The sequence below is a fragment of the Neolamprologus brichardi genome, chromosome 1, assembly GCF_056152115.1.
Source record: "Neolamprologus brichardi isolate AB-2024 chromosome 1, ASM5615211v1, whole genome shotgun sequence".
In the NCBI taxonomy this organism is placed as follows: Eukaryota; Metazoa; Chordata; class Actinopteri; order Cichliformes; family Cichlidae; genus Neolamprologus; species Neolamprologus brichardi.
In genome coordinates this window covers 43152927-43166153 of record NC_142104.1, presented here as the reverse complement: position 1 = coordinate 43166153, position 13227 = coordinate 43152927, and the positions used below count along the sequence as shown (strand labels likewise).

At 41.8% G+C, this 13227-nt stretch overlaps 1 protein-coding gene across 1 annotated transcript in view; it reads right to left on the bottom strand.

Annotated features, from left to right (window-relative positions):
* Nucleotides 1-13227, bottom strand: part of LOC102798111 (uncharacterized) — a 275012-nt gene that overhangs the window by 8648 nt on the left and 253137 nt on the right. Inside the window, exons 21-24 of the mRNA XM_087842715.1 lie at nt 11235-11468; nt 10799-10935; nt 8754-8823; nt 1177-1230 (exon numbers count right to left, since the gene is read on the bottom strand). Coding sequence (XP_087698841.1) covers nt 1177-1230; nt 8754-8823; nt 10799-10935; nt 11235-11468 — 495 coding nt within the window. The remainder of the gene's footprint in view (nt 1-1176; nt 1231-8753; nt 8824-10798; nt 10936-11234; nt 11469-13227) is intronic.

Genomic DNA, 13227 nt, shown 5'->3' with positions numbered 1-13227 from the left:
AACAAAGTAACACCACCTGTGTGGCATGCTGCACCTTTTTCTCCATCTACATGAAATCACACTCTGCACTGCGAGCAGCTCTGCGAGGCTGCAACTGAAATGGTCAGACATCACACGTTTCCCTATATTTTAATTTTTATCATTCTCGCAGGAATGATAGAAATAAAGATGTTAGCTTTATACTGTTGTTGCAGGGGTGGATGCTGATGGACACACGTCCAACGTTCAGGTTCAGCTTCTGAATGTTTTATTTTCAAATCTCGGCTCTCGTCTAACTCACAGAACAGACAACACCAGCTGCTGTTCAATTTTCTTTTTTGTCTTTTTCCTATTTCATAAAACTTAAGATCGCAACAATAAAAGCACATGCCTACACCTCACCACTCTGTGAGCCCTGAAGGTGTCCTGTGTTATCAGACCCCAGATGGTAGCAGCAGATCTTTAGGGCCTGAAGCGATCAGACGCCTCCAGAGATCTGACTAGAGCTTTCCAGCACATGACATTGTGGTTTTCTACTTGTCCTTCTCTATAGTGCTTTGATAGCTATTAAGGGCAAGAAAAAATAGCTGCCTATTGCCTGTTGCTGGGCCGTGTCACTGTTGAAAACAGGACAGTGCAGTGTTACATCCTGGTCTAGCGGTACTGGAATGCAACATAAGGTTTATAAGGAAAATGACCCCGCCCTCGTCCCCAAAACCACACCCAGAAGCTGATTTACAAGTGAAAGGTGGCTTATTGTGTTTAAACTGAAGTTTAACTTAAGCTTCAGTTTAGACACATCAGCTTCTGGGTACGGTGTTGGGGAACAGGGCGGGTCATTTTCCTTATAAACCTTATGTTGTGTTCCAGTACCGCTAGACCAGGGAGTAACATGCAGTGAACAAAGTATTAGTTATTACTAACAGGGGGTCTGGTAAAAGGCACGCCTTGTGGTGAAAACCTTTTGGAGTAGGTCATTATAAAGCATTTCTTTAACTCCACAAGAGCTGGCATTCTGGAAAGATCCAGAGCATTACTATTACTACCTGTAGTATCAGTATAATCAGCAGGTCTCCTGTTGTGTAACATGCAGTTTGGATATTTCAGCACAGGCCACAACAAGCTGGGGTTTTAAATGCAAGAGAAACGGTCACTAGCTAACTGTTCGGGTCAAAGGTGACGAGAGTGGCACAGTACCTCTGTAGCGTGGCTCCATGTGGTAGCTGTAACGTTGATTAATGCAGTAAACACCTGCACAAAGAAAAGAAAGACCACAAGATTTATATGATTATCATAAAGATCCTTTTAAAAATCTATTTATACGCATGACATTTTTATAGCTCTTGACATTTTAGATGCTCTATAAATGTATTTTCCCAGTCAGCAGTCAGTATCCATGTCAGGGGCTCTGGCATGGACATGCATTTTTCTCCTCCTGAAGGGAGGAAGTATGTTATGTCTGTGAGTTTGTTAGCAGTCTAGCATCCAGTTTTCAAATCGTGTGATGATTGATGCAATAACAGGGTGAAGTCATAATAAAAACATCATAAAACATCAAAGTTTTAGTACAGCAGTCGCTCCTCGGAGAAGGTTGTGCTCACTCAGTGCTCTTGCTGTACATACAGTCTGGCAGCTGATCATTAAACTGATGTTTTACACTAACTCATGGCTGACTGTTGAGAAAAAAATCTAGCAACCAGAGGTTCAAAAGAGGATTTAACAATCATCTTTTTAAAAAGTTGTCAAACGACCTACAAACTCTGTGTTTAAACAATATAAACACAAAATTGATAAGATTTTTCACATTTGGAAACCTGTTTAACATATTGACACGTTTTAGAAAATCTGCTGAAAGATTCAGCAGAGAAATCTCCAAAAAAGAATATTCAATAATCATGATCTTTGATGGTTTACAAAGCACTGCATCAAAACATCAATCGCTGCTCAGAAATACTTCTGATACTTATTATCGGTGAACATCAACGCATTCATAAATACAAGCTAAAATTCTACCAAATGCCAAAAATGCCAGCATGGATAATTACAGGCTGTGTGGTGAATCCAAAATCCTAAATACTTGGAAATCAGTGACACCATAAAAAGAGCAAAGGGGATGTCTGTCTTCTTATCAGCACAGATTTACACAACACTGTCCATTAGGGATGGGTATCGAAACCCGGTTCTTGTTGAGAACCGGTTCCCACTGTTTCAATTCCTTGGAATTGTTTGCCATTTTCGCAAACGATTCCCTTATCGATTTCAGTCGCCCCGAATGACGTCACCACGTTGCGGAGCGTCATTTACCTGGCAGGAAACATGGCGGCTCAAACGCTCAAAAGTTTGGTTCTACTTTACGAGAACGGATGACAACAGAACAACTTGCAATACTTGCAAAGTAGAGATTTCATTTAAGGGAGGAAACACTACGAATATGCAAAAGCTTTTGCTCACAAAACACACGATGACCTTAAATGAATGTCGTGTTTTTAATTCCGGACTCGTGAATCTCAACCCAGCAGCAGCGGTACGTTTGCACGTCCTCTCCCGTTAATGCGGCAGGTAAATAATCAACTAACAGTGCAGATTATGTTAGCGCGATCTGCCTTATTACAAACCTGCCATTACTGTGCGTTTAGGTGACCATGATGAGACAGAGTCTGGCTCAGATGCTGGCAGTTCTCGCTGCAGTCTACCGGTAGCGTCTCCTTTCAGGCAGGATAGACGAATGTCACCGAGCAGTGACTCAGTTTGTGGTCAAAGGCTTGCAGCCGTTTGCCACAGCAGATGATTTTCAGTAAGTGAATGTGTTTAATTGTAGGCAGGGACATTACTGGATATTCTTGTGTAATTGCTACAGAATAATTTATGTTATACTTTGTTATTGCTACAGAAGAATATTTATTTTATTATTTTACATTTACAATTTGTTTTCCTGGGGACCCTGTGACACCCCATTGAAGAGCCGTAGGCTGTGGATCTCTTAAGATCTCACTGTTGGGTTTGTAAGGCCATGTTACTCCTAAATTTCTATCTTGTTCAAAGAGAAGATATAAAACAAAGTTCTGAGCTAATCGACCTTAGTGTTCTCCTTTTTAAAAAGAATCGAAAATGGAATCGGAATCGTGAAAATCTTATCAATACCCATGCCTACTGTCCATGATCTTATGTAGAGTCCATTTGTGCACATCGCATGGGGAACTTTCACCCTCCATGGCAAATGATACTTAAGTGTAAACTTGGTTCATATTGGAGCAACAAACAAACAAACAGGCTTTAATCAGTTTACTCAGATTTGCTTCTACAGCATCCTGATGACATCATGTAGCAATCAATGTCTTTATTTTTTTCATCAACAATTTTTATTTATTTCATTTTAAACTTCAATAACAGAACTTAAGGATAACTACATAAATAAATAGTTTAAAAAAATAAACAAACAACAACAAAAAACAAAAAACAAACAAAAAACAAAACAAAACACAACAACAAAAAACAAAAAAAACAAAAAAACAAAAAAAAAAAAAAAAAACCAAAAAAAAACAAAAAACAAAACACAACAACAAAAAACAAAAAAACAAAAAAACAAAACACAACACCAAAAAAACAAAAAACAAAAAAAACAAAACACAACGACAACAAAAAACAAAACAAAAAACACAACAACAAAAACCAAAAAAACCAACCAAAAAAACCAACCAAAAAAACAAAACACAACAACAACAAAAAACCAAAACCAAAACCAAAACAAAGGGAAGTGATCCTATTCTTTCTTCGCACACCAATCCCCACACCACCACTCTGTCATTACTCCTGTTCTTCAAGTTACAGAAAGCCAGCTTGTAAAGGACCAAATACAATCATATTGATGCAATTTGTCTAATAAACCATAAGTCACTTTTTCGTAAGACGCCAACTTAGCCATTGTCTTTAGCCACTCTTCATAGGGAGGGGGGTTCTTTTTCCGCCAATGTCTTAGCAGGACCCATTTGGCCGTAGTAAGAGCCAGAATAATCCATCTTTTTGTATAACTGGAAAAATCTCCATCAGAAAGTTCTGTGGTTATACCAAGTATGGACAGTTTTGGTGAGATACCAAATCTCCTTTTTAAAACACTGAAAATTACCTCCATTATATTCTCCCACCAATCCCGAAGTGCCAAACAGCTCCATAAGATATGTAAAATCGAAGCATTTTGACCATCACATCTCCAACATTCGTCCGTAGAGGCCAGGTTCCATTTATACAATTGTTGCGGTGTTCGATGCCACCTATGGATTATCTTAAGTTGACTAAATCTACTGCCTGTTTCTTTATACACAGTATTAACATTTTGAAAACATGAATCCCATTCAACTCTTGAACTCCTGCCCCAAGTGGAGGAGTTCAAGTATCTCGGGGTCTTGTTCTCGAGTGATGGGAGAAGGGAGCCGGAGATCGACAGACTGATTGGGGCTGCAGCTGCAGTGATGTGGACGCTGCACCGGTCCGTCGTGGTGAAGAGGGAGCTGAGTGTAAAAGCGAAGCTCTCAATTTACCGGTCGATCTATGTCCCTACCCTCACCTATGGCCACGAGCTGTGGGTAGTGACCGAAAGAACGAGATCGCGGATACAAGCGGCGGAAATGAGCTTCCTCTGAAGGGTGGCTGGCCTCTCCCTTAGAGATAGGGTGAGAAGTTCGGCCATCCGGGAGGGGCTCAGAGTAGAGCTGCTGCTGCTCCACATCGAAAGGAGCCAGCTGAGGTGGTTCGGGCATCTGACAAGGATGCCCCCTGGGCGCCTCCTGGGTGAGGTGTTCCAGGCATGTCCCACCGGGAGGAGGCCCCGGGGCAGACCCAGGACACGCTGGAGAGATTATATCTCTCGGCTGGCCTGGGAACGCCTTGGTGTTCCCCCGGATGAGCTGGAGGAGGTGGCTGGGGAGAGGGAGGACTGGGCCTCTTTGCTTAGGCTGGTGCCCCCGCGACCTTGGATAAAGCGGAAGAAGATGGATGGATGGATGGAATCCCATTCAACTGAAGATATGTCCAATGCCATGTCCTGGGCCCAGTAGCCCTTAACTTTCAGGAGAGGGTCAGCTGACCGTTCTTGCAATAAGTGATAAATCTTAGCGTTGATGCCTTTACCCAAGGGTGATCTTGAGAGCAGGACTTCCACAGGGCTGCCCACAGGACAACTCAAGGGGGTTCCCAGCCACTTCGATAATGAACTATGCATTTGGACATATCTCCAGAATTGATTACCCTTCAACTTATATAACTCCACAATTTTATCAAAGCTTAAAAAACATTTAGTCCCACAGTCAAATAAATCTGATACATAAAGGATGCCTGCTTTACGCCACTGTAACCAGTCAACCGATGTCCCTCCAATTAAAATTCTTTTATTCCCCTATAAGGTTGCCGAAGGTGATTTAATAAAGTCCCAGCGACCCACCCTATGTAATTTACACCACAATGTCTTCGCGTTTGCAATTATAGGATGGGTAGTTTTATGACTGGTATCAAACAGCTCCCTCCAAGGAGAAATACCACCATTAACTTCCGTCTCTATATGGGACCAGATGGGTTTAACTGGTGCAGTAGGTAACCAAGCTCTAAGTTCATCACCCAATATTACCATTGGAAATTAGGCAATGAAAAACCTCCTTGTTTTGCACTCGCTTGAAGTTTCTTAATACTTAAACGATGTGGTGAGCTACCCCAAAGAAACTGCCGGATCAAAAAGTCTAGATCTTTGAAATACTTATCTGGAATGTGTAATGGAATATTAGATAAAACATAAAAGATCATGGCTGCAGTCATCATCTTAATACAACTCATTTTGCCCCATATTGTGAGACGCACTCTGGACCATCTACCAAATTCCATTTTTATTCTTTCAAACATTGGCTCCATATTTGCTCGAACCATCTTAGTGTAATCCGAGGTAATTTGTATCCCCAAATACCTCAAACCATTCACGGACCACCGAAACTCCCACTGTTTAAATAAAGTACGGGGGCAGTGTCCTGACATAGGCATTGGCTCTGATTTATCCCAGTTGACGCGATACCCTGAAAGCAGCGTAAAGCTTTCTATACATTCTAATAGGGCTGGAATTGACTTCCCAGGCTGGGTCATAAGTAACAACATATCATCTGCATATAATAGAAGCTTATGTTGACTATTACCCATCGAAATTCCAAATATATTTACATTATTTCTCAGTTTTTGTGCCAGAGGCTCTATAGCAATTAAAAAAAGCCCGGGGCTAAGGGGACAACCCCGTCTTGTGGATCTCTGTAAAAGGAATAGGTCTGATATGAGTCCATTCGTCAATACTCGCGCTGAAGGCAAATCATATAATATCTTTATCCACCTAATAAAATTATCACCAAAACCAAACTTTTCTAATGTCTTAAACAGATAATCCCACTCAACACAATCAAAAGCTTTTGCAGCATCCAGCGACAGGGCCACTGTTGGATATACTGAATCATATACATAATTTCGCAAATTAACCAACCGCCTAATATTATCTGAACAATAGTGATTTGGAACAAAACCAGATTGGTCTGCATGAATTATTTTCACCATTACTACTTTTAAATGGCCCGCTAAGACCTTTGCCAAGATTCTTTGGTCAGAATTCAGCAAAGATATGAGGCGGTAACCACTTGGGTCTAAAGGGTCTTTCCCAGTTTTAAGAATAAATGTTATAAGTCCAGAGTGCATTGACTGAGGTAATGAGCCTACTTTGAACGCCTCATTATAAACATCGAGCAACAGGGACTTAACATATCCTCAAATGCTCTATAGAAATCCAATGGTAACCCATCTAATCCTGGAGCTTTATTAAGTGGCATACTGTTAATTGCACGAGTAATCTCCTCCACTGTAATTGGAGCATCTATAACCTGCTGGTCAGCAGTAGAAAGCTGTGGCAGGTTTAAATCAGTAAAGAATGCTTCAAATTTCTGTTCATCTAAACTACCTTGTGTAGAATAAAGATTATTGTAAAAGGCCCTGAATCCATCATTTATGTCTAATAGAAGTTGAAATAACCCCATCTGATTGTCGTATGCCTGCGATAGGGTTCATACTAGGGCTGCTCGATTATGGCAAAAATGATAATCACGATTATTTTCACTGAAATTGAGATCTCGATTATTTGATATTTATTTAACAATAACAATGTGTTGAATAATGACTTTAAAGATTGTCAAAAAATAATATAAAATAGTGCAAATACTGATAACAGTGCAAATGTTTGCAATATAAGAAATAAATGAAAAATGTAAACATCTATGTTTAGTGAACTTTGCAGTGTTGCTCTGTGGTGCAGCTACGACACTGTAGCAAAGTTTACACACTGTGTCTACTTGATCCACATCTGACTCATGAACCCATAATGTTTCCACACCACTGAAGTTTTTTTACCTCTTTTCAACCAACAGCAGTCACTCTCCTCTCCAAATAACTTCTGCTTAGCTTTCCGAGCTTCCCTCGGTCCTCTTAATCAGCGGTCCCCAACCCCCGGGCCTTGGACCGGTACCGGTCCGTGAGTCGTTTGGTACCAGGCCGCGAGAGTTGAGGCTCAGGTGTGAAATGTATAGTTTTCAGGGTTTTTATTGGTTTTCAGCGTTATTTTGTCGTTAACTCTGTTTTCCTGGGTCTTTTCATGTGTTTTATGAATAAATCTTCTTTTTTTCGGTACCAGTACTAGTTTTATTTTGTTGTATTTATCCGTGACACCTTAAAGGCCGGTCCATGAAAATATTGTCGGGCATAAACCGGTCCGTGGCGCAAAAAAGGTTGGAGACCGCTGCTCTTAATTGTTGTGACACGTGTTCGAAATGCAGAGAGGTGCGCTCGATTTGCCACACGGAGCAGCGCGAGAGTAAAGCACGAGGGAGGGGCTAATAATCGGCTCAGTCATTTTTAATGATCGTTGAAAGCCCAGATCGTAATCGTGATTAAAATTCGATTAATTGAGCAGCCCTGGCTCATACTGTCTTTCTGTTTAAGACGGTATGCTAATAAACGACTCAGCTTTTCTCCCATTTCTCAATATGCTTGATTAATGCGAAATAAAGCGTATTCTGCCTTTCTGTTGTACAGTACATTCAACTTATATTTAACTTTAACAATTTTATTCAACGTAACTCTGTCTTTTGTGTGGGAATGTACTGCCTCACGTGCCTTTAACTTGGCTTCTAACATAATGATATTCTTGTTAGCTGCCTTCTTTTTCAAGGAAGCGTAAGAAATTATCCTCCCCCTCAAGTATGCCTTCATAGCATCCCACCAAGTAGCCGATGTAGTGTCCTCTCGATTATTTGTCTGTTTGTAAAATTGTATTTCATCTCTTATCAATTTAATAAACCCAGAGTCTTTAATTAAGGACACATTTAAACGCTGTCTGCGGCTTTGAGGAATCTATAAAATATTTCCAAGACAGAAAAATTGGCGCATGGTCCGAGATTACTATATTACCAATACTTGAATCTATAGAGTTATTCACTAAGGCTGCAGAAATAAGAAAGTAGTCGATTCTAGTATAAACATTATGAGGCGGAGAGTAAAAGGAATATTCCCTGCCTTCTGGATGCATCCAATCAATGTCTTTATAATCATATTCTGAACACGAGTAACTGCTGTGCACACAAGCATTAACAGAGTGATGATATTGTTGGAAACACTCAGTAAAACTGAATGAGGATACATTTCAAAGAATGCAGCTGTCTAAGAACAGTGGGTCATAAAACGAGGCTGAAGGCGTAGAAAAGACTGACCGAGCTCACTGAGGTTGCAGTAGGCGCCCCACTCTGGAGCGCTGTTCCTGTGTTGCTTCTTTGTCTTCATCTGGAAATTTCACAGAGACACATTAAAGATAAAAAACAAACAAAGATCTTCTTAAAGAACGTTTCAGAAAAACTGTCTCGATCTTAAAAATGAACACTTCAATCAGCTGCAGACAGGATGATGTAACAGGGTACAAACATTCGAATTCAGCTGTAAATCAGTGTGTGGTGAGTATAAACTGTAGAGTGAAACGGGTTTGTTTTTGAGGGAAATACATTTAAAAATAAAGTTTTTTTCTTGAAGGGAACCATAAATGTGGAGCAGCATACAGTAATGTGAAAAAGCAAAAGCTCATACAGTCCTGTGTGAAAATTAAGCACACGACCCATGACTCAATAGCCTGAAGAACCACTCTTAGCAGAACTAACGCAGTAAGCGTCTTCTGTATGATTTCATCCGTCTGTCACATCCCTGTGGGGGGATTTCGTCCCACTCGTCTTTGCAAAACTGCTTTAAATTATTGAGGTTTGCAGGCATTCGTTATGCAGGCATAAGATCCTTCCACAGCATTTCAATCAGGTTGGTGTTTGGACTTCCTGCAGCTTTTCTGGTGTGCTTGAGTAACGGGGTTTTGACTGTTGGACAGATGGCTTCACATTTCACTCTAGTACACATACTTTGTATATGTTGGGGTTTTTTTTTTTTTTTTTCTTTAGCAGCTTGCACAGTCTGACCTCGGGACCAGCAAAGTGCCTCAACTTTTGATTTTATAGAGGTGATCACATTTGCCTGGATATGATGCTGTTGTGCTTTATTTCTGTTGTATCAGCTTTTTAGATTTGTTTGACAGTAAGATCTGTACTGAGGGCAGGTGGGATTAAAAACGTCACATTAAGCTGGAGTTTCTGAGACTGAGATGTGGCTGAGAAGGAAAGAAAAACACTAAACAAATTGCACTGAAAATTTGGTCACCAATAAAAAGTTAAATCTTTATGGATTAACACTGGGTTGCTTTTTCCCCCTTAATAAATGAAATGATCATTTAAAAACTGCATTTTTATTTACTCAGCTTATCTTTGTCTATGATTAAAATGTGTGACAAATATCCAAAAAGTAGTCAAAGGAGCTTGCAAAGAAAAGCGTTTGGACTTCTTTAAGTTGCTTGAAGACGTTTCACCTTCATCCGAGAAGCTTCTTCAGTTCTAAGGTCAAATGGTGGAGAGTCCCAGATTTAAACCTAGTGGGAGTTTCCCCCCACAGAGGGACAAAAGGACCCCCTGATGATCCTCTAATCGCCTGAGCCAAGGTGTGAAACTGGGTGTGGGTCCCAAACAGCCAGAGTTTCGGGTGAGTTCATTGTGAAACCTGGCCCCACCTTATCATGCCCTCTCTGTCCAAAATGTGAACATTGGCATCCTCAAACGAGTGACCTTTGTCCTTAAGATGCAGATGGACTGCTGAGTCTTGTCCTGATGATCCTCTAATCGCCCTTGGCTGAAGACCTTTGACCTTAGAACTGAAGAAGCTTCTCTGATGAGAGGTGAAACGTCTTCAAGCAACTTAAAGAAGTCCAGACGCTTTTCTTTGCAAGCTCCTTTGACTACGATGACCTGGATGACTGAGAACCTTCACAGACATCCAAAAAGTAAGAAATCAGGAAGGGGGCAAATATTTTTTTACACAGCTCTGTAGCTTCAACAACTTCAACAATTTTTAACAGGATACCCATGAGCAAAAAAGTCTTTCTTCCTGCTAAATCATCCAACTTCTGCTTCTATGTACCTGACCTACAGAGGTTAGCATCAAAGCAGGCAGCACAGCCTAAGGAATACCTTTGAATAGTTTGTTTTCTTTTAAATAAAGACAGTTAATTGCTACGAGGAGGTACTAATCAGTTTGGGTTTTTGTAATTTGGGTGAACTGAACCTTAAAGTAGAAACTTATTTGTTGTATAACAAAAAAATTGGAGTATATTTATTAGCAGCAAACTCTTAAAGCTTTCCGAGGGCAAAATATAAAAGGTTTTTGAACCCACCTTGGCAAAACTCCTCTTATCTGGCTTGGCATAGTGTGTGGCATAGGTGCAGGAGCCCAGGGTGCGGTAGCTGGGGTTGGAGAAGCAGCCACCTAAAGAGCTGCTACTGGGAGAGGACTCTGAAGAAGAGAGCAGGCCTGTGCAGTGCAGCCCTGCTGCCCCAACATCAACACATGTTCACATACTGAGCTCTATATGTCATACACGCATATATATGTACCATGCAGACATGTACAGTGCACCTGATACAAAGTGTTTAACCTTTAATTTAATCACCCAGATCTGAAAAAACGGATCATTTATTGTCTTTACCTGTTGGTTGTGTAATTTCCCAGCAGGTTATGATTACCATCAACTGCTCTGAATGCTGCTGTGTGCCACTCTAAACATAAATAACACCAGTCAGACGAAAAGGACAGACGCACGGATATCGTACCTGAGAGGGAGTAGTCAGTGGAGCTGATGTTCAGGGCGGGTGTGTAGGTGACGCTAGGCACACGGTGGCCTTTCTCTCTTTGTCGATAACGGAACCAGACCACCAGAGCGAGCATGGCCATGATCATCAGCAGCAGGAAGACGATGCCCAGGACAGCGCCCGTCGACTGCCGCTGCGACGCCAGAGCTGGGCTCATCTTGGTGTAGGGGTTCAGCTCCTCCATCATTAAGGCCGCTGAGGAGAACACAGATGAGTAACACTTTAATGTTTGACACGCTCACATCACCTGTGAGGTGTCATCAGGCATTTTTGCTGAATGAGAATTTCAGAATAAAATTCCTCTCATTTCACTGAATTTATTGTTGCTATTGACTTTTATTTTGGTATTTTGCCATGATAAAAATGCATGTATCTACAAAGGACAGATAATGAAAGGCAAACAGTTGAGGAGTAGGGTGGGGTGATACTGCCAAACTGGTGGAGTCTGCAGTGACACGGGCTCCATGATCTTCTTTGGAGGTAAACAGGGAGATGAGCACAAATATGAAGCTGTTGAACTACTTTTGGTAACCGAGTCAATATGTCTGTGAAGGTTCTCAGTCATCCAGGTCATCGTAGTCAAAGGAGCTTGCAAAGAAAAGCGTCTGGACTTCTTTAAGTTACTTGAAGACGTTTCACCTTCATCCGAGAAGCTTCTTCAGTTCTAAGGTCAAATGGTGGAGAGTCCCAGATATAAACCTGGTGGGAGTTTCCCCCCACAGAGGGACAAAAGGACCCCCTGATGATCCTCTAATCGCCTGAGCCAAGGTGTGAAACTGGGTGTGGGTCACAATCAGCCAGAGTTTCGGGTGAGCTCGTTGTGAAACCTGGCCCCACCTTATCATGTGATTTCCTGAGGTCAGATGGCCCAGGATGTGAGTGGGCGTTAAGGCGTCTGGGGAGGGAACTCAAAACTAGATTATAGATGGCAGACAATTGGTGTCGTAAACCACCGCCTCTGTTCAAAGATGGTCGCTCACAGTGGACATAGATGCTTCTTTCACTCCTCTTTCAAACCATCTGTCCTCTCTGTCCAAAATGTGAACGTTGGCATCCTCAAAGAGTGACCTTTATCCTTATGTAAGGATATCCTTGTGTAGACCTCTACATTGGAGAGACCAAACAGCCACTTCACAAGCGCATGGCACAACACAGAAGAGCGACCTCCACAGGACAAGACTCAGCTGTCCATCTGCATCTTAAGGTCAAAGGTCACTCTTTCGAGGATGCCAATGTTCACATTTTGGACAGAGAGGACAGATGGTTTGAAAGAGGAGTGAAAGAAGCATCTATGTCCACTGTGAGCGACCATCTTTGAACAGAGGCGGTGGTTTACGACACCAACTCTCTGCCATCTATAATCCAGTTTTGAGTTCCCTCCCCAGACGCCTTAACGCCCACTCACATCCTGGGCCATCTGACCTCAGGAATTCACATGATAAGGTGGGGCCAAGTTTCACAATGAACTCACCTGAAACTCTGGCTGATTGGGACCCACACCCAGTTCCACACCTTGGCTCAGGCGATTAGAGGATCATCAGGGGGTCCTTTTGTCCCTCTGTGGGGGGAAACTCCCACTAGGTTTATATCTGGGACTCTCCACCATTTGACCTTAGAACTGAAGAAGCTTCTCGGATGAAGGTGAAACGTCTTCAAGCAACTTAAAGAAGTCCAGACGCTTTTCTTTGCAAGCTCCTTTGTAACCGAGTCAAGCATTCAGTCATCGCCAGATGCTCGCGGCTGCCATCTGGTGTGGATTCTGTTTTGATGCCTTGCATTAATCCCTCCCTCTGTGCAGATCTTGTGTACGCCCTTGGAAGCTTGCAATACCATGACCGCACACTCCTGGAAGTCACACTGACGACTCTGGTGCTCTGCTTGGGTGATCATGCAGTATGTATTCTGTATTTACAGTCATTACTTTTGTTTCCACTTGATTTCATTTTGAGTATTT